The 22,971-nt window shown below is 40.7% G+C and overlaps 1 protein-coding gene across 4 annotated transcripts in view; it reads left to right on the top strand.

Annotated features, from left to right (window-relative positions):
- The window catches only part of LOC106079668 (polycystic kidney disease protein 1-like 1), a 360,015-nt gene that overhangs the window by 86,302 nt on the left and 250,742 nt on the right, over positions 1 to 22,971 (top strand). For all 4 annotated transcript variants that reach the window (XM_056017219.1, XM_056017218.1, XM_056017220.1 and 1 more), the window contains exons 15-18: positions 15,301 to 15,469; positions 18,419 to 18,520; positions 18,838 to 18,983; positions 21,508 to 21,625. In XM_056017219.1, the coding sequence (XP_055873194.1) occupies positions 15,301 to 15,469; positions 18,419 to 18,520; positions 18,838 to 18,983; positions 21,508 to 21,625 (535 nt within the window). The remainder of the gene's footprint in view (positions 1 to 15,300; positions 15,470 to 18,418; positions 18,521 to 18,837; positions 18,984 to 21,507; positions 21,626 to 22,971) is intronic.

Below are 22,971 nucleotides of genomic sequence, written 5' to 3'. Positions count from 1 at the left end.
TCAACACCTTGGGCAGCGATCCCCCCGATCGTCTAGCGCTAGATATTATCAAGGTATAATCTCCCTTCATCTGGCCGAGCTCTGATTATCCTCCCCCCCCCCTTTCATATCCTCTACGCCACCTAGGCGAATTTCCTGGACTTTCAACTCGCGCCTTCGCACAATGTCTATATCCCGGAAACTCTCGTCACGGTCAAGCGGGGATTCCTTTGTCAAAAGACGCCAGATAGTCTAGACCACCTTTGCACTTATCTCCCGCCACTCACCCCCCTCTCCACGTGTATATGGACAAAACTTCATCGTTCGATCTCATTCTCACTGGAGAGCTGACAGGGAGCACATCTATCTCTTGCTTGAGCTCTGGACTATTTTCATTCCCTTATTTCACTTTGGATTGGTGGTATGTAACTTTGTAAAGTGCTTGAGAATCATTTTACTTAGTGATGTGTACATATATTTGTGCATTTATTACTACATTATTTGTGTACATATTTGTACATTCTTATCATGGATAATGTAAGTAGATTACTGTATACTTATATTTTATATCATGACTTTTGTGGCTAAATGTTCAAACCATATGGACTAGAATTTATTAACAATTCTTACCAGATGTATTTAGCTCTTTAACTTTTATTAATTCAACTCTGATATATTAGCGCTCAGCACGAGCCTTCAAAATATTATCATTGATTAATTCCTTGGCAGGGAATTATCAAAACATTTCTGTAAACATGTCTTATTACTGAGTATGTAATTACTTATGCTCTATGTTTACTTATGTGAGAGCATGGGCGAGTATCGGACGTTGATCTCCCCTTCCTCTTTCCTCTCATTTATCTAAGCGATGTATGTACTTGCCATTCACCGTGACTGGTGAACATCACTTGTATTACTTATCATATATCACTTATTACTGTTTGTTATTTTCCTTTATGGGAGTTCCCATTATTATTGTTATCTCCCTTGATGGGACACTATATTCATTTGTTACTTCCCTTTGATATTTATGAAACTAGCTTATAGTTTCTCTACATCAGTCTGAAGATGTCCTTCACGGAAAGGCATCTACCTCCCAGTGTTATCATTATGGCTAAACCGACGTATACATCATATCGTTGCAGCTTTTATCTATAGGCTACATCCGCCTGAAATCTTAGCAACCCAAAGCTGATAACAGATTGGTTGGCACGAGATCTGCAGACATCAGTCCTACTCATCCTTCAAGAGTCCAAGTAACAACGCTAGCCACAGACTCGTCACTGGCTTGACTGAATGGTAGACGTAGCTTAGCTCTGCAACCTTACAACGTTGGACTGCAACCGGAGCCTGGATCAACTACGCCAGCCTACAAGCAGACAGCATCACTACCAGCCACACCCGTCTCATCAGTGCAGCACCGGACCAAAAGCTAAGCAACCCGCCTAATGACACTCATACCACTTGGTTCTCAAATCTAATGATGATAGTCCAATATATGTAAATACGTTAGCTCCCATCCTAACAACTGTACGGCATTTCACCTTTTAATTATCTTTTGTATAATAAACTGTACATAGTTTTACATCTAAATATAGTATTTGTTGCCTGCATTATAACGCTGTGCCTGTAGATTATATGTGCAAGTGAGGGTTCTCAAACTATAAAATCCCCGAGACACCCAAAACGGCCAAATATTAATCCAACTTGTCACACCCACTGTGGAGACTTTGCATTGAAATCGCCCGCGATGATATTATGAGAGTTGATATTTGTACAGTCAACTTCGAGGCAGATTTCATGCTTGGGGGGGGGGGTAGGGTTGTACAGATTAGTTACCGTGTGTTTACGCCCTAGTTTGTGTATGTCGAAGGGGATGGCGTCGGTACGCCCGCGCACTCGTGGACCGGGGAATAGTGTAGCAACCAGATTGTTGCGTACGTAGGTTATGAGCCCCCGGCAGTCTGTGCACTTGCACTTAAATGCAGTATAACCGGTGATACTGGCATTACGTTTGCCAGTTAGTGTCTCTTGTAGTAATGCCACATCTATTGCCCTCTCGTGGAGGAGTTTTGAGACCTCTAACTTCTTGGGTATTACCCCACGGATGTTTATTTGTAAAATCAAGAGGGACCTAGTGTTTAAGGGCTTAGTTCCTGGGATGGGTTGGGTTCCACTAGTGTCAGGTTTGGTTGTTTGAGAGCCGGGGGCTCTCGTCACTGTTTTGCTTCCAGTCATATATCTTTATCGACAGGAGGTTGTGGCTGACTTCCATCAACCTTGTTCGAATCGGACCTCCGAAGGAGGTACGAATGCAGTGTTCGTTGAGAAGAGGACTTTGGTGGAGGAATTTTAGCCCATTTGTCACGACCTGACAAATTCCCCCTCATCAACGTCGCGGGGCGACCAGTAGTGGACGTTTCGTGCTTAGGCCTGACGCCCACAACCTGGGGCGCGGAGCCTGTTCGGGTCTGCTCGTGCCGGCTTTTTTTCGTGTCTGTACTTGTCATAGATGTATGGTTAAGGCCGTTGGTGGCCTTAGTTACTGCTCTAATGCAGCAGCGTGCATTGCCTATACTTATGTCGCCACAGAGGGCAAGGAAGAAACCTGCCCCAGCAATCACCACCACAGTTTGGCATATAAGTTTCCTGCAGGACAGGAGTGGGGTGGCGCACGTTTTTTGACATTCCCACTAATGGAACAACCATTTTTCGCGGCGAATTCCTCCACTAACGCACCAGGGAACGGGCTAGTTAGACCCTAGCTCGTGGACGCCAACCAGTCCGCCCGACACAGCCCGCTAAGGACGCGCCAGTCAGTCCAGTCTTTGTCCAAAGAGAGACCCGCAAATCATCAGAACTACAGAACTCGAGTAGCCTTTTGCCATTGTCCTTGATTTTGCCAACACCATGAGGTCCCAAGCATTTTGCCCACGCATCATTTCCCTCACCAACACGGGCATTAAAGTCTCCATTAAGATAGAGGTGTTTAGACTTGAGAATGTTTTTAATTACGTCCTCCAGAGCTTGAAAGAATCTGTCTTTGTCCTCTACTGTCCCCTCGCCTACCGGGCACTAAGACCGGATTTTCTGTTAGTTTTTTTCCCCTTAGCCTTAGACCTCACAGGGACATACACAAGGCAGTGCGGCTATTGATTTATAGATAGGGGTTTGTTTGTGGGCAGCAGGGCGTGTCCGCACGCGGACGGCCCATGCCAGCCTCACATCTTGGTGGCAGCAAGTTAAGCTACCACACTAGACGCTTCATACATCATTTGGACAGCTTGACATCTGCATCACTCGAAGGATGGATCTGAAAAGTGTCATCCACACCCCCTCATACCATAGTGCGGACTGTAACTCAGACCATTCACTAGTGCTAAGCAAGATCAAACTACTTCTCAAGAAGGCTTATACTTCCAGTCAACCTAGAACTAGGCGAATTAATATCAACCATGTAGGTGACCCAGTGAAGTCTGCACACTTTGGCGAATTCTGAACAGTTCAATCCCCTCGATAAGTGATGAAGAAGACATCTCTATCAGATGGGAGAAAGTAAGAGATGTAATCTAAAGTTCAGCAATTACTGCCTTTGGTCCTCAAAAGCACAAAAAATGTAGACTAATTTGAGCCGAATCTAGCTCATATGGAACCTTGCATTGAGAAAAAGCGATCTGCACACCTCTCTCACACGGCATAGCCTAATCCAAAATCTTTACAAGCCTTCAAAACTGCTAACAAAGAGGTAAAACAAAATGTGACTATGTTTGCATCACGCATATCCGGTGGGACATGACCAGCAGCGGCAGAGGAGATTATAGAGTTCAGGGAGCAGGAGTAATTCTTTGACCTTAACTACTTCCGCTTGGATGCCATCAATCCCTGGAGATTTTCTACTTTTCATGCAGTTAATTGCTTTTTTGAGATCACCAAGGCTCGGAAGTACATCTAGGCATGCAATATTGGAAGATCTGGTAGAGAAGCCAGGGCGGCATCGTCAACTGTATTCTGTGTTGCATAGACATCGAGGTAGTGTTCTGTCCATCGTTATAGCTGCTTGGTTTGATCCGTCATTTTTTGGCCAGATTTGTTCAAGGGAGATCGGAGTGACTGCAACAATTCTAGGGGTATCTCAGCAAAGTTGGCAAAATCTTTGTAAGAGTGGCACTATCCAGGCTGCAAGTGATAGCTTCTAGAGTCTACCTAGAGTCTCAATGTGGATTTTATTAGTGGTAGATCCACCATAGACATGATATCCTCTCTACCACTACTACATTGTTTTTGTTGATCTGACTAAAGCCTTCGATATGGTCAGTAGAAGTGGCTTTTTCAAACTCGTAAAGAAAATAGGTTGCCCTCCCAAACTACTAAAGTTCATTGAGTGCTTTCACGTGAAAACAAAATGTACTGTGAAATTCTATGGATCTCAATCAGCACCTTTAGAGGTTAGCAGTGGTGTTAAGCAGGGATGTGTGCTCGCCTCTACTCTGTTTAGCATATTCTTCTCCTGCCTACTGCATCATGTGTACAACGACATCAACGAAGGTGTATTTCTCCATAAAAGATCTTCTGGAAAACTATTTAATGCATCAAGGCTGCGGGCAAAAACCAAGGTTAGGAATATACAGGGATCTCTTGTATTCTGATGATGCGGCTATTGTGGCTGATTCTTATAGTTAGCTTTAGTCTCTGGTTGACAAACTATCTGCTGCTTGCCAGAAGTTCAGCTTAAATATTAGTCAAAGCAAGACTAAGATAGTAATTCGAACACAAATACTGCACCTCACGTAACTATTAATGGCGAATCACTAGAAATTGTTGACCATTTTTGCTATGTTGGCTCCATCATATCCAACTATGCTCTACTGGGTACCCTGACAAAACAGCGCAGACAAAATAGCGTCGACAAAACAACGCGAACAAAATAGTGCAGATAAAATAGCGCAATCTTGTTCTCAGTGTTCTCCTGTTCTTTGAGGACGTGAGAGATTAACTCATTAGGGTGATGACCGTCAATAGACAGCTGAAATGCATGGTGCCATCCCTCCACTGAATTGTTTGTTCGTGGTAGATTGTCCTCTACACGATCTCTAACATTCCATAATGCTATCGGAAATCTTGGATTCACTCTCGGTTTCGTCCTCGATAGTCATAGAAATTTTCTACAACATCTGGCCAAGGTCATCGAGATCTTCTCAGTATTTACATTGGAAGGTGGAACAAATGAGATTAAACAAACATTAAGTGATTGCCAGCTTAACTAATCCTGACACGCTTAAGTTCGCCCTGCTTTGATCAAAGATAATCAAGATTTCTAGTTATACTATGAGACATGTGTAACACACACATCAACATACCTAACCCTTGAACAGGGTTACCACATTTAAAAATCATTATTATTTACTTACATAAATCCGGTACTTTTATACACATCTTATAGAAGTCCGCGCTATTTTGTCGGTTCTATTTTGTACGCGCTATTTTGTTCGCGCTATTTTGTCGGGTCACCGCTCTACTAGATAAAGACGTTAACAACAGGATAGCCAGAGCAATGGGCACCATGTCACGGTTGAAGAAAAGAGTGTGGGACAATATATTGATGACTATTAATACTAACGCTTACCAGACCGGACCTGTGTGATGAGCACTTTGCTAATGCGATCTTTAAAAAAGGTGGCAAGATAAAATAACCAATGAGGAAGTGCTACGAAGAGCAGGATGCCAGGACATCCGCTGTGTTATCAGCAACAGACGCTTTGTAGGTCGACCTCCACAAGACATTCTGTATGATGATCTAACAGAAGGCAGGAGAGCCGCTGGTCGCTCACTTTTACGGTATACGGATGTATGCAAACGCGACATGAAGCTCTTCAAAATTGACACTAGCAGCTGGGGAAAAGTGGTGATTTCATTTGATTTTTTATTTGAGGCACATCGGTACAATTTAGGCTATGTAGTGCCTGCAGTCCCTTAAGGACTACTCTCTCTCTCTAAACAACAAGGGCCAGATTCTATACAGTCATATCATTAAAATCAAGGTCTATTCACAGTTAAAATAGTAAAGGTAGTAAAAATTTAAATATTTGGTAAAAATCTAATGTAAATAGTGCATGTTCACAAATTCATAAATCAGATCTTCGTAGATAGCCCCACTTCCCGGATAAATCCCAGTACCTTCCCAGGGTCGACATTATCAAATAGTGTTTTTAAATTAGTGGCTCTAAAATATTTCGCCCTGACATCCTGGTGTCTGGGGCAATCAACGAGGATATGTTCCACGGTGAGGCGAGAGTCACAGTACTCACAAAGTGGGGGCTCCTCTCTCTTCAGTACAAAAGAGTGCGTGATGTAGGTGTGGCCAATCCTACGTCTGGACATGGTCGTGCTACCACGCCTTGTCAGACCCTTAGATGTGGGCCGCCACCTGACATCCGCCACAATCTGCCTGAATTTACTGTGAGTCTCAGCCTCCCATTGGTTCTGCCACTCTCGATAAATGGCAGAGGCAATACTTTGTCTCAGGTCCGAGTAGGGAATTTGGGTTCCTGACACCGCATGATTTAGGGCTCTCTTTGCTTCTCTGTCTGCGGCTTCGTTTCCCTGAATGCCAACATGGGATGGGACCCAGATGAAGGTGACATCCCTACAGTCGGCTGTTATTTGGTCCAACAGCTTCAGGCTCTTATGTACAAATGGGATGTCAGTCTTCATCCGCCCCAAAGCTTGCAATGCATATTTGGAGTCGGAGCAGATTATAAATTTCCTCCTTTCTGATGCTTTAACGGTCATAAGTGCAAGCGATATTGCATGCTATTCGGCCGTAAAGATGGAGCAGCCATCGGGGAGTCTACAGGAGATTGTTTTGTTCCGAAAGGAGCAGGCGCACGCGACCTTTCCATCCATTTTGGATTCGTCTGTGTAGATGGTGCCACAATCTCCGTAGCTCTCCTGCAGTTCCCTAAAGTGGACTTGTAGTATGCTTGGGTCTGTATTTTCTTTTTTGAAATTAAGGAGGGATAAATTTAATTTGGGTTTATTCATTAGCCAAGGAGGATTCTGAGGGGTTTCTATTTTAGAGATTTGGTCAATGGGTGGGGTTAAATTTTTGGATAGGTTCTCTCATTCGAAGGCTCAACGGTTGTATGACGTTAGGCCTTCGATTGTATAATTCTACCTCTGTGGGGTTAAATATGGAGTCGAAAGCATGTGAGTGATCCAGTTCCTGGGTGCAAGTAGGTCGGTGATGCATCATTAAGTGTGCATAAATCATGTTGGAGGAAGATATCCTCCAGCATACGACCTTGAGTCGGTATTTTTGGATCCCCATATCGTGTTATGGGCGTTGAAATCCCCAAGGATTAAATAAGGTCGGGGGAGTTGTTTCAATAGGTCCTCTATGTCTGTTGGGTTTAATGGAGTGCCTGGTGGTAGATACAGGCTGCAGCAAGTGATAACCTTGTGAAGGGTTATCCTAGCTACTACGGCCTGTAGTGTGGTCTGTAGTTCTACCCTCTCATGGGGGATGCTATCCTTCACAAGGATACAGACTCCACCTGATGCTCTCTCTGCATCCTCAACATTCTTGCTATAAGCACGGTAGCTTCGGAAGCTGATGCAATCTTTCAGAAATGTTTCCTGTAAGCAGACAGCTACAGGAATCTCAGAGTCCATCAGTAGCTGCATTTCCTCGTAATTGGCCTTAAGGCCTCTACAATTCCACTCTACAATTCTGAAATCCATGGCTTATTCTAGATGACCTACTTGGAGCTATTTGGCCTTGGGAGGCCCCTGGAGAGGTTTCCCTTTATTCCAGTGACCTTGGTATTTTTATTCTTGGGTTTGGATGGAGAGGAGGACAACCCCCTTTTGGTGGAAGTCTTTGTCTCTGGAGAGGGGAGATCCCTCTGGTTGGAGCGGAGGTCATTTCCTCCTCTCTCACTTCGGACATCCTCTCCGCTTTGATTTCTCCCCTTAGGGAGTTGGTCAACCTCTAATTCGGTAGAGGTTGGGGTGTCTGGCTGGGTTCTCTTGGGAGAACCTGTGTCAGACATGATGTCTCCGGGTTCTCCCGGAGTATTGGTTTTGACATGCTGCTCAGTCTCCATGCTCTCTTCAGCGAGCACAGAGAACCTGTTCTTTAGCATGACAAAACAGGGCTTTCTTGTTTCTTCAGAGGTGTGTTCTTTGGCAGTGTTTTCTTCTGAGTTGGAGGAGGAGGATGGGGTGGTGGGGTCAATGTGTCCGTCTGTGTGGCTATGGATCTTCCTATCTTAGCAACAGCCTGGGCGTAGGTCTTTGTCAAGCCGAATTGGCCCTTGGGTTGTTAATTCGGCACCTGTGCTCCCCACCCGCCATCGAGTCCAACAAGGGGACGGGCCATTCGGAAGTCCAGAATGAGCCCGCCAGGGCTACACAGGTGCTATACTCAGTCAGCTGCTGCATCGGACATGTGTCCGATACAGCAGCTCCCTGATTGACCCTCCAGCCACCGCCCTCCAGCATAGGTCGAAGACCTATGCTGGTAGACCTATGCTGGTAGCTCGGTATGACCAGCCGATTGACCCAGAGCGGGCTCTAGGTCTTTTGTGTTGTGGTGGCTTATCCTCAGATAGCCACCACTCAAACACCAGGATCTCTTTATCCCCCCTTACACGTCGCAGTCCACGGCAAACGGACTGGTCTAGGACGTAGTGAGATATTTAGAGATAAGGAGACAGAGTGATGATCAATGAAGGCAGACTGAGTAAAAGACGAGGCAGACACAATGCTAGAAAAGAAGTAGGGCACTTTTGAGCTCCAAAAGTGCTAAGGAAAGAGGAGCGCAGTTTAACGTCATGTCTCTGGACGCGGGAAAAGTGGCACTGGATAGATCCACATGGAGAGAGAGCGCATAAAGGAAGGGTCTTGGATTGCAGATGCTATACACAACAGCAACAGAAAGAAGTCTGAAAATGCAACGGTGCACAACCTGTGACCGCAGCTGTGTATCAAGGATTGGCCTCTTTAGTCACACAAGAAGTGGCAAAGGAAAAAGATCCTCTCTCGAGATGTAAAATGCCACAGAGAGAAATATTTGTAGCCTGCATTTTAAACGCTGTGCCTTATGTATTGTTACGATCTCTCCTACTATCCAGGCTCTCTTCCAACTGCACCACACGACACAACGAACTTAAAGAACCCCACAACTCAGAGCTCCAAAGTAACAGTAGCAATTTAATTTCAAATACATTACAACACTGTACAGTTGGCAACAATATTACACTGTCTTTACAAAAACCTAGTCTTGCTCCGCCTGACTTCACACACAGTGCTGTTTCTAACTTCGCCTCGTACTGGTCACATTGCGAGGTAACGTGAAGTGAAGTGATTCTGACACACTCGCTCTTATATAGTGTCTCTACTGGCCTCGAACCTTCTTGACCAATCCAGTTGATCACTTTCGCCCGTGACTTGCGTGCGTAATATTTACTACACTGGTCCTCGCCGCACTGGCGTGTACTGTCACTGGTCACGGTTGACCGCTCGTCCTGCGGCGATTTGGGTAGGCTAAAAACACACAGCACTACCCCCATCTGTGTCACCACCAGGTTTACAACAGTATCTAAAAGTGTGAGTCCTCAAATTATAAAACCCCCTAGACACCCAAAACGGCCACATTTTAATCCACCTTGTCACAAACATCTTAATCTAAAACTCATGCATTTGTTTTTTCCTCCTAAAGCTTATATTTCTTTTTGCTCCCCTATTGAGCTCATAGGCTAGTGGCTACCAAATATTGGCGATGTACAGCCAGACTAAAGAGTAGATCACTTTATCTAGTGATATCTGATCAGCGGTTGTTTAAGTTGCATCACGAGATTTGAATGCATCAAAGTGACAAATAAGCCAATATGAACAACCTGTTGAATAATTCAACTTCGCGTGGTGCAGGCAGGGCTTTGGATGTGGCAAAAATAAAATAATTAATTTCGCGTAATTTATTGAAGTCGATTATTTTCGCTCAGTGGACCGACTGTGACGAGATGTTAATTAGTTAATATATGGCTTGTTTGTTTAGGTCTAGGGGAAATTTGATTAATTTTATCCCGCTCACATATAAGATTTTGTACAGGCACACCGCAACTAACAGTAAGAACAGACCAATATTATAAGTTTATAAATAAAAATAATTGAATGAATGAAAGTTTACAAAAGAAAAATGATCGAATAAAATTATAATTAAGAAATGAAATGAAGGTGCTAATATCAAACATAACTGTTCATCATGGATTGCTAATTATTGAGTGATGGAGGAGAAGAATGTTCCTATGTCTGCTACTTATTTTCTTAGCTGCTAGCCCGTGGGTCGTCTTCTGGCGGTCGTAGGACTGGCACTCAGAAGGATGAGTCATCCGGCTCTGTCTTAGGACGTCGGCTCGGGGTAGTCTCTATGCTGTAGGCAAACTGGCTCTAGGGTGAGGCCGCTGCCTGTTTAGCAGTAGAGAGGGTTGGTGCTGCAGACTAAGTTGTAGTGGGGTGATCTCTCAGCTGTGGTCTCTAGCTCGTAGAGAGCCGTGTTAACTCAACACCAGTTTATCTTCTGTTGCGAAGGTTGCTCTGATCTGTCGGCATTAGGCAATAGCTATTGGGCAGTGGACAGTTTGGGCCGGGCACTGTGCAGATGATACTGGGCAGTATAGGGCACTGTGGACACTGGGCAATATGATAGGGCCAAGGACAGTAGGCAATGCCTTCTTGCTAACAGGTATGTAATTGGGGGAGGGGGGTATCTGGTGTGGTCTGCTCCGGTTACAGCTTTCTATGGAGATCTGGTAGTTATAGCCCGGAGGATTTCCAGCTACCCGTCGCCTCAGCGTGGCCCTCCGGTGGAAACATCCAGAGGTGGATCTGGACAGGCTAAGAACGAGTAGCGAACCAGGCCTTCTAGCAGGTCTCCCTGGGTGAGCTTTTGTTTTTTTATCTCACTCGGGGTGGGGATGGAACAAGTAACCTGCAACCCAGTCCAAAAAGTCCGCCACGCCGTTCCACAAAGGGGGTCGTCATCAGTACCAGGAGCCTGGAGTGGCGACCCTCGCACGGAACTGTGGCGGTTACAGTATAGGAATATGAGACAAGCTCCCCGCAGTTAGCGCTGCTCTCGGCCACTTATAGCGAGTGGGCAAAGAGCGAGGACGGTGCGCTGTGTACACGGCACGGCCCGGTTTTACCAGTCAGTCAACCAATATGGCCGCCTACCGTTGGGTGCCCTCAGACAGGACAGGGGTGAAGAGCCCCATGTCCAGGCCTGGTGGTTGGATAAAAGCCTTTCTAACCATCAACGGGATAATGGCGCCGGAGCCGATTCCCTACTGGACTTCATCGAAGGTAGTTATAGCAGTTGGGTGTAGCAACCAGGGGTAGCAATCAGGGGTAGCATTCAGGGGTAGCAACCAGGCCGTTTGTCCTTAATGAAACCTCACAACTAAACTTCCTAACAGAGGAGTCTGTATGAATCCTAGCGGGCCTAACTTGGAATGCTTTGGTCTCTCTCTATATATAGATGGGACTTTTCGTTTAACGGGTAGGGAAGAAAGCTAGCTGATTTTCTCACATGTATTGATGTACCGGAGATGTCAGGCGTCAGGTCAGATTTATGGTCAATATTCGTTGCTTACCGTGCGAGTAAAGTCTTAAGCGAATATGTATCTGTCCAGCCCGAGTGCAATGCTATTCTTAGAGCGATGTGTATCCTGCGGGGGGGGGGGGGTAGATGTGAAAAGTTATTAGGCCGCGGCGTGTAGCGCTGGTGCAGCGACTTCATTGTGTGCTGGTCACCTGTCCAGCGGTCAATAATTAAAAGTTAGCCCTCGAGAGGCTAGTTAATGTTTTACGTCGAGATCCGTCCCGTGAGAAACGTGCGAGGGGGGATAAATCCTACAAGAAATTAGTTATGGGTGGACAAGAAAATAATTGTTTTATGTTAAAAATTAAAGTTTCTCACGGTTTGCTGGGAAAAACTCAAATGAACTTTTGCATGCAAGTTTCGTATCGTCACACCGACCTTTGCATCTTGAACGCAATCGACCTTTAATGAACGTATGTTTCAATTATACACTTATTTTAATACTTCAACAGTAACGTGTATAGCCATATGGTTTCTAATATTCCTACGGTACTTGTTGAATAATAGAAATAACAAATAGAACGAAAGGTATCACTTGGGTTAAGTTGTGCCGATGTGTCATAAAATCAAAAATGCAAATCTAACTTTCACAGAAACTCATACTTCTGGTCTGAGAATTCAAGTATCAATGCCCATTGCCCACTCATAACCAATTAAACATGAATTTTATATGTATCGTCGAATTGAAACGGCCCGCTTCATAACGCCCGCCTTCCAAACAAAAAACATTTTTTGCCAGTAAATTAAATCACCGGTATCCATTCCCTATTCCCACCCTATGACTTTTGACTAGAGACCTTTTTTATAATAGCATCCTGCGAACCAAACGCTCACATCAAGCACTCCTTTGTGTAAAAGAAAGAAGAGCCCCCACTATGTGAGTACTATGACTCTTATCTCACCGTGGAGCATATCCTCCTTTGATTGCTCCAGATGCCAGGATATTAGGGGGAAATATTTTAGAGCACACAACTTGAAACTACTGGTGGGCTTTATCCTGGAGAAGGAGTTGACTACCAAGGTTTGATCTGTGATAGAGCAAAGAAATTGTGAATATATGATATTTACATTACATTTTTACTATTTTTACCATCTGAACTGTGAATGGACCTTGTTTTTAATGACTGAATTGTATAACATTTAGCTCTTGAAATATGAAGGGGGAATAACCCTTGAGGGATTATGGGCACGACATGGCCTAAACTGTGCCGATGTGCCAAAAAAAATAAATCAAATATCATATTTGTTTGATCCGCCCCCCCCCCCCCCCAATTTAACGCTACCGTAACATAATTTTGGTCCATGAATTATAGTATGTTATGTGATTATATAGAACGGCCCTCTATTATCGACATGCCACACACAAATAAATACTTCTGAGCCGAGAATTCTAATATTGCATTACTCCTCCCTTCACTATTATTGCCTGATCTCTATAACTGACTCCTAAAATCTGTCTTAGCCATCTTTGTTGAGCCAAAGTTAGTGTTTTTCAATTTCGGCAGATGACTATTCATTGCACTTTATTAATGGAGCCCCCCACCCCACACCCACTGGTAGAAATGTGTAAATTCTCTTGAATACGCTCTTGAAATTAGGTGACAGTAGTTTGCTTTAGATTTTATATCGAAAAGGGAAGTTTTATTGTCAAAATCATCCGTTGCGGGTTTTAAACCAAAAAATCTCTGGAGTTGTTTTGTTTTTTTTAATTCAAAACCCCATTTAGCAACGGTCATAGAATTTGGTAACTGTAGTTTGCTTTAGAATAATATATGAAGATAGAGATTTTCCACCTCAAAACGCTCTGTAAAGGGATTTTAAACTCAAAACCATCTGGAGGGGTTTTAAACTTTTAAAAAAAGTCATCTGTAGGAGAGGGATTTAAACTCAAACCCCCCATTTGGCTTGGTTACGCTCAAATAGTTTTAGTGTGTAATTTGCTTTTTTATATTGAAGAGGTATTTTTTAGCATCAAAACCCCTCTTCTGAAGAGTGGTTTAAACTCAAAACTCCTTTTGGCAACGCTCATAGCATTTTGAGTGCGTAATTTTCTTTTTTTTTTTACATTGAAAATGTATTTTTTAGCTTCAAGCCCCGCTGGCGGGGGGTTTAAAACTCAAAATCCCTTTGGCAACGCTTATAGATTTTAGAGTGTGTAATTTGCTTTCTTTATAATGATGAGGGGGTTTATCGTAAATTTTGGAGGGGTTTTAAAATCAAATTCTTCCGTAACTGTGCTTTTGGAATTAGGGAATTGTCGTTTGCATTTTTTTTTTTTTATTTTATAGAAGAGGAGGATTTAACTGCAAAAACCCCTGGTAGGGGGGTTTTAAACTCAAAACTCTTGGCTGTGCTGGGGCTAGTGATGGTTTAGTATTAAAATCTCACCTAAAATAAACAAGTAAAATGTTTTACATATTTCGGATAATCCTTCAGAGTTGAAGATAGTTTACTTCCTAGTCCAAACCTCCCGCAGGACGACGGGGGATGGGAGCAGGCAGGGTTTGAACCTTCGACCGTCGATAAATCCTAACGACAGTCCAGCGCGCAAACCGCACGACCAGTGGTCCACCCAGGTAGGCTTCAATATTTTCAGAAAGAACATCCGAATGCAATTATATCAAAGACAAATGAGAGATAAGAATGGAGAAAGAAGGTAAACAGATCTTGTGTAGTGCCCCAACCGTCCCTCAGATCAAAGGATAGGTGAACGTGAATGTAAAGTTAGATGTGAACCTGGCCTAACTAGTTTGTGGTCTATAGGCCAGATGATGTAAAGTTCATCTGTTTTTGTGGCCTACGGTTAACGAGGGTGTCATGTAGCCAGCACAACGACCAACCGCCTTTACTTTTCCCCAACTAATGTCAGGTACCCATTAGAGCTGGGTAGACTCAGAAGTTGAAAATCCCAGTCTTCACCAGGATTCGAACCCGGGACCCTCGGTTCAGAATAAATAATGTAATTGTTTTGAAAAGGCTCAATCTCATATTCGAATCCTCAAGAAAAAAAAATTAAAAAAAAAAAATTCCGCTTTACAAAAAAATGTTCACGAAAATAAAGTTTATAAGATTACTATTCGTTTTAAATTAGGTCTAACATATAATGCATACTAATTAGCTTTTTCTCTTTAAAAAGCTGCTTGCATAATTTATTTTAAAAATTAGAATTTTCGCTTTCAGGAAAAAAAAAGTAGCCGTTGCATCAGAACTTTGAATGGTCTAAAATATTGTGAAGTCGGATTTTCAATATCTTTTCTAGTTTACCAGATCTAAACGGGACAGACGGACAGATATTTCGCACAAAACTAATAGCGTCTTTTCCCCTTTCGGGGGCCGCTAACAAAACCAAAGCAAAAAATCAGTCACTAAATTCCGATCCCCCCCTGCGGGGGGGGGGATTTCATTTCGGGAGCGGTTAAACCCCCCCCCCCTGGATGCGCCCATGCATACACTGATACATAAACATACACAAAAATAAAAAAATAATCTCTCAATCGATAAAATCCAAAAAGTAATATTCCGTAACACACTTCGGATGTCATTTTACGCTTTCCGACATAAAGAAAAAAAAATCACATGTGGAAAAAATGGTTAGTCATGGCGGAATAGGTTTACTACAATATAAATTTGAAATATCTTGTTCTTTTGTCCTTTTTCAGATAGATGGACGGTTAATTATTACTTACAATCCTATCTCCCTTTAATGGTGTCATCTCCTGTGAAATGCCGCATGAATTCTACAGTATATGTCTCTCACACCAATTTCAAAAGTACGTTTGTTCAAGAAATTAATTTTGTATCAGAAACTACATTGGCTGTTACTTTAAAGTGAGTATTTGATTGGCTATTATATTTAGGAAGGAAAGTTTGTTCTTTAAATTTCAAACAATACTATAGTTCAATTAGTTGCAACAGGAATTGTCACAGACTTCCTATACTATTTATAATAATAACTCTATAGAATCTACCTTAGGTCTCGATACCTCTAGGTGTCCCTGGTTCAGTTCTAGTTAACGAAATAAAACAATGAAACCACTAGATCAAACACATAAACTTTAATCAGCTTTACTGCATATCACACACGCTGGTCTCTGTCTGACAACAAAACACACTTCCGGTCATTCGCGCAGATTGTAAAAATAGATTATACATACATACACACATTCATCCGTGACAGGAATCGTTGACTACAAACTCTTAGCCATTGTTTGAAACTGAAATGACGAGAAATTAATTGGAAATAAACGAAATCGCTTAGACTTTACTGGATAGACTTTACATAATGCCTAATTAATAGATACAATAGCACCAGGTGTAGCCGTTCCTCTGTTCATTTATGTAACTTTAATGAGTTGATATAATCATCTGAATTCAGACCAGTACTTAAAATTTTAATGTACATCACATTTTTAACGTGATATGAAACGTTAGGGTTGAGCTTAGTGTTATGTTAAGCAGATGAATGCATTTCATTGTATTATTATTGTATTATTTTAAGTACGTCATCATCATCATCATCATCATCATCATCATCATCATCAAACTCCATTTGAGTGAGGGCTTGAGAGGCTCAAATCCTCTCTTGCAAATCCCCTGGACAGAAACCCTGCTGTCTTGCGTAGTGCATAAATGTCGCCATACAGGTCGAGAATTTTGGGTTTCCCAGACCTGTCGAGATGGAGATCAACAAGTCTGGGGCAGTCAAACAGAATATGAGGCACGGTTTCATCTTCTTCCCCGCAGCGGGGGCACCGTGAATCAAAATTTGGCCATAGTTGCGAGAAATATGAGCCAATAGAACAGTGGCCTGTCATGCACTGTGCTATAATAGCTTGCTCAGGCCTGGACAGCCTCCACCACGGGGAAGTGCGGTCAGGGCGCCTCATGCGCTCCCAGACTCCACGGGCTTTTTGGCAATTGTCCCAGCACTCAAACCACTTTTCCATTTTTTTTTTGTATTATAGCCAGGGCTTGATGAAAGCTTATAGCCTGTTCAGTGGGTGGAATTTGCCCTCCCTGGTGGGCCAAAGAGTCTGCAATTGTGTTGCCAGTCACACCTATGTGACTCGGTACCCACTGCATTATTACAGGGGTGCCATAGCGTTGTTTAATGTTATGTGAAGCCATGATGACAGTGTTCATATGGGGGGGGGGCATGGTCCGGGGCTTTGCAAAGCCTGTAGTACAGATTTTGAGTCAGTGACCACAACAATCTGTGTTGCCCTCAAATGTCCCTCGCCGAGTTGAGAGTCAATGACTTTTAAGGCTTCACAGACTGCCATGGTCTCCGCATCAAAACTTTAAGTACAAAATTTTAAGTACGTAGAGATAATTTTTTGCTTAGTATTGTTAAAAATAAATGTATTTACATTGAATCATTGGGATAAAAAAAAAGTAGAATTACTAGGATTGCACAGGAGCTGACCTCTGGCTTCAGTCGATATCCGGCCCTTTTTTTTTCTATCCGTCTATATTCGGCTCTGGTGGGATATTATTGCAGGATAGTTGGCCGAATAGGCAAAAGTATGCTTTAGTGTCTCTATTTTTTTTATTTTTTGTTTTTCCTGATTTAAACTAAATAAGACTAGCCATAAAATTGTCTAGCTATGGAGAAATATCTCCAGAGAGAGAACTGAAATTCCCTCCCTTTATTTTTGTAGTCCATCACACAGAGCTTATAGATAGACATGGGACCACATTATGTCGGAAGGGATTAACGGACCTTGTTCATTCAACGTGCTGGCACTGTCTAGTTTGCTCTCTTAGTTCTAGGTTTTTCAGACTTTTGGTTTTGAAAGTTTTTAGTATTTTTTGAGAGCTGGGAGGATATGGGAATTTAACTTGGAGGAGGTAATGAGTGTTGGTCCAGATGTCAATAGTTTACCTGGTCATGTGTGTGGGTTGTTTCCTCTCTATAATAATATTGAGTATTATTGTATACTGCTGTTATAACTAATCATTGATAATATTGCTTTGCTAAATTAATAATTTGTTTATGCTACCATAAATACTTAAATATAACCAGTGTTAATGAATATCAGGGTACGATAATTTTATGAGCTTGATTTACTTTAGATAAAAGTATACTATATGCTAATTGTCATATATTTATGCATATATGCATTATGTATTATTTTATTAATAAATCTTACTGTTGAGTTACTTAGAATCTTACTTTTACTTTGAGAGTCTTGATTTGTAAACCTTATTCTTCACTAGCAACCATATTGCCTTTGGGTTTTTTAAGCTCATCTAGGCTGGGTTCTTCGTTCTGCTTATGCCCGGTGGGCAGTTATTGATAGCGTGTTAGGCTGATTCAGAAAAGCTAGTTATTGTATAAAGGTGAGAGTTCAATGTTTAACCCATCTGCCCATATGTTTTCAAAATCCCCTAGCGCTTAATATTAAAGCAAAAAGACAGTTACTTACTGCATATAAACTACAGTCTACTTCTTGCAATCTACGCTAGGCTAGGACGGCAGTACAGAAGACAGCACGACACTGTGCCATAGAATATGGGCTAAACTTAGTGAAAGCATTCAGCTCGCAGTTCAAAGAGGTAATATCATAGAAGTGAAAGCATTCAGCTCGCAGCTCAAAGAGGTAATATCGTAGAAGTGAAAGCATTCAGCTCGCAGCTCAAAGAGGTAATATCGTAGACTGGTACAAATGCCTTAAAAGAATGCTTCGACCCAGCCATATCAAGCACGACCAAGTGTACTTAAGAAGTAACCATATTACCCATTAACTAGAACTTTATGGACACTCTTTTTATCAGATGTTGGCAGTCGTGTGATCAAATTGTCGGCTTGAAAGAAAATGTAGTTTATCAAGTTCAACCAATCTACAATGATCAAGAAAGAAAAGAACGAGTTCTAGCGTAAGTTTTTGCTTTTGACCATTATCCTCTTGATATTATATGTAAACTAATAAATAAACTATACTTGGTAAAAAAAAAAAGTTCTAAGTAACTTTCCTTCGACTTCGTATACTTTGCCTGAACAAGCATTAGCCATTCTATAAAATATCTATGCAAAGTAATAGTACTTTTTTGTTAGTTATATGCCTCTACCTTGCTCAGAGAGTAAGCACTTTTTTGACCAAAGCAAACTGTAGTAAGGTAGTCCCCGCAGTTTTAAAATGTAAAAAAGCCTTTTGTAAAACGATTCAGACATTTATTTCGACTATTTCAATTAGGACATTCCTCTGGACGATGCATACCAATGACAGACAAGTTGATACTGACTCCATCTTGTATGGTGACAAACACTCTGATCTAATGACAACGAAGACATCAACTTTAGAAAGCAACTCTACTTATCTCATTCAATGTGAATATAGAGGTCAGTAGGTAGCTTGTTCCTGAATATGCTTTTTCAAAATATACTTTAATATATGTAATGATCTGTTCATTCTTTTATTTTGATATTCCTACGAGCAGAAATTTGTATTTTGCTTCAATTAAAACTCCCTAATATAGAGTATGGACAACACTTCTAACTTTCTAAGGCTCATCAGTAGTAGCCTTCTAGTCTTCCTTATGCATCTCCCAAAACACACACAAACACACTCACATACACACTCCCATTGCTTTTTTCGAAGTCCACGAAGGTTAAAAAGAGGGAGGAATGCAATGCTATGGAGTGGTCTATTATAATACGGACTGGGCTTTGTGATTTGTACATGAACTACCCTGTCTGTTACGCCATTTGTTTCTCTCTGAATAGACCTTGTTTTTAATGACTTAACTGTAAAAATGTAGCTCTTTGATACAAAGAGAGAATAACTCCTGAGGGATTACTAGATCGACATAGCCTAAATTGTGCCGATGAGCCAAAAACCCAAATACAAATAGATTCCTTTTTTTTGACAGTTTCACTAGATAACCCACTTTCCCAGCTCCTTGCTACCAGATATTTTGAAGGAGAAAATGCACTATCTCTGTTGCTGTTTCAGTGCCAGCCTTCGATGCTTCTGGAGGGATCCATCTGTTCCGGCAGAATTACCTATTTTTTATTTTAATCAATATTTTCCCTTCAGTTGGAGGGCCAGTTTTTTAAATTGAGTAATTCAACTGCTTGAGAAATATCTAGACTAGTCTGTGGTGGATGTCATTTGAGGGTTTCTTTAAAGTGTTCCGTCCATCGTTCTCTTGGTTCTTTTCCGCTCGTCAGTGATTTTACTGGTCTGTTCTTGCTGCTATTTCGACTGGATAGGACTTGTAGTAGGGTGTTTTCCTAGTTCCTTGTCTAGCTGCAACCTCTGCTTCTTCTTCGAGCGTTCATGCGTCGCTTGTCTTCTTTAGTTCTCTTGTTCTATCAGTAATGTGTTCTAAGACCTTCTCTTTTTTGGATTGGTTTTGATACTGTTTTTGTTTTGTTTTATGCTACTTATGAGCTCTACTTTAGCCTAAGTTTCTGGAGTTATTGATTCTTTTTTATTTTTTTTATTTTTTACAATACCTCTATTCAAGTCAGAACTTCGTGGAAGGTGGAGGAACCCGTACGCTTATTTCAAAAACGGCTGTAACTATTTTCCTAAAAATGTAACAGTTGGTGTATATCGCTGATACAAGAATTACTAGTTCGTTGCTTTTCGGGAATTTCCTAACGTTTATTTCCACTTTATTGATTCAAGAGTTTAATAAACTAATGTTCATGAAACTTTTGCGCATCTTTTTCTAAGTCTAGATCTAAAGGCATATCAAAGCTTTGCTTATACTTTTACGTAAATCTAATATAGATTACATCTAGACTCTAGATCTAGTAGATCTAGATCTATACCTTAGGAGTTTTAAATCAGCAGTCTAGATCTGGATCTAGATGTCTGTATAATGAAAGTGTCAATAAATCATAAAACTATCACAATTGTTCAAAGTAGCTCTGGCATAATGGATAGAAAGGTAGGTACATTGATGCCAAAGTACGAGTTCGATACCCGCTTGACTTAAAAAAATAATATTTATAATTTCTTTTTTAGCGACTCTCAGAACTCAAAAACTAGAAGAGATATGAAAAATATTATTTCACCATGCGATGCGCCTTGCAAAGTTTAGGTGCAACGGCTACTTTTTGTTTTCTAAAAGTTTATAAAATTAATTATGCAAGCGATATTTTTTTTTATAAAAATACACCAATTTGAAAACAATACATAAATGTAAGGGAGATAATGTTACAATATATAGATAGATAATGTTACAATATATAATATAGAAAATATAGACTAGGCCAAGATCTAGAATTTCAATTTGTAGACTAAAATCATTGTAGTTTCTAGATCTAGAATTTCTAGGTCTAGGTTAGACTGATATAGACTAGATCAAGATATAGACTAGATCAAGATATCGAATTTTTTATTTCTAGACTTAAAGTGTAAAATTTAATTTCTAAATGTCTAGATCAATATTGCAATGTTATAAAACATTACAACTTATCTACTATTTTTAAATGTACTGTTTCTTTCAGTCTATTGATAGATTATGATTATATAGGCTTTTTTTACGTAAATCTCATCTAAATTACAATTAAATTATTCCACATTTAGATTTTAGATCTTGATTAGTAGATATAGGCGAATCCGTTAGGGATCCGATGGGGGCCGCCTCTGAGTTTGTGTGATAACACAAACTGTTATTGTTATTTTGTTTTTTGTTTAGTGAAATGATGGATGGAATTTGTCTTGTCGATTATGTTGTCCTTTGAAGTGATATATGTATGATATAAAGTATTTCGTTCGAATGAGTCAATTCTATTAATTGTCTGACAGTTAAATGTAGTGAATCAATACTAATTGCCTGCCATTTCTATGATATGACTGACGTAAATATTAAATCTTCATACATTTGTATTTCTCTAAAACAAACGACAGTTGAATTAGGTGAAACAGTTCGAGATGGAAAATTGAAATTTGTTGTCAAGACACAGAATGCTCCCACTGGAGAAGGATGCACAATAACTCCTACAGCTGGTCTACCCGTGAAAACAGAGTAATATTTTTTTGTAAAGCTTAAAATAATTTGTTTATATCAATTAAGCAGCCTGCTCCCATGAAACCACTGTTTCAAAAGATCTGAACGAAGTGGTCGTCGTCTCCTTTCCATTAGGACTAAAACAGATTTAAAAACTCTTTTATCCCACTTTCGGTCAGAGACAAGATCATATGTCGTCATTGAGAAGTACATAGAAGTTTAATTCATAAAGCGCTGGTTGTGAGTTTGTGTGTTTCGTGTGTGAATGTTTTTCGTATTTTTATTGTTATTGTACAGTAGTTACGCCGAGGTTGTCAATTGTAGTCAAACTGAATTTCCATTTGATTGAATCAAATTAAATTATCTAATTAATTAATTATTTTTTTAATTTGAATGATCAGGGTACTTAATATTATGTTTAAGTTATATCAACTTCTGAAAACTTGGTATAATGCCGTCACGTGTAATTTCGGATCAGAGCTAACAAAAACAACATTTATCTAAAATAAATAAATGTTCGATATATAAAATTAAATAAAAAGGTAAATAAATAAATAACTAAATAACTAAATATATATGTATATATATGTATATATATGTATATATATATATATATATATATATATATATATATATATATATATATATATATATATATATATATATATATATATAACGCGTCAAGGTCATATGTATAAAAAAAAACGTGTTTGTTTGTTATTGGTGTATATCTATATCCAGAAGATGTTCATATTAGTTAGCTAAGACGACATTGGAATTTTCACTCAACCCCATCTTTCACAAACAAAAGCAAGCAATTTACGGTAGTAGACTTCGCACATAATTCATTAGACAACCAGTTTAAGGACTAAAGGAAAACAAGACACATTTCCCGAATGCCCAATTGAATGCCCACCTCATTTCATTTGGTATTGTGCTCTATAACAAGTGAAATAGAAAAAGCTTTCGTTTATTTGATCCCCATTGAATGTCTCATACCACTGTCCCCATGACATTTATAATTTTATGTTGGCGTGTAAATTATAGAAAATGGATGAATCTACCCTCTGGAATCTAATATTTGCCGTTTGGTCGACTCTTTAACACGAATCTGTTGTAACGGATCTTCTCTACCAGCCCTTGATACTATTGCTTAACACGACACAGGCCTGACAACCCGGCTCCAAATAACGTAATTATTTAATGACTAATAAATTCTCAGGAATAATGTACAGTTGGCAACACGACATGCTTCACCCTGGAGAACCTTAATGCCTTATACACTCAGCTTATTAATTTGTGTGGCGATCTCCTGGTCATGATATAGCGGGCTGCAAAGCCTCCCCCTACTTGTGCCTCGTATA

The sequence above is a fragment of the Biomphalaria glabrata genome, chromosome 18 (assembly GCF_947242115.1).
Source record: "Biomphalaria glabrata chromosome 18, xgBioGlab47.1, whole genome shotgun sequence".
Lineage (NCBI taxonomy): Eukaryota > Metazoa > Mollusca > Gastropoda > Planorbidae > Biomphalaria > Biomphalaria glabrata.
Note: the sequence above shows the minus strand (reverse complement) of the source record. Positions and strands in the feature narration are given on the sequence as shown.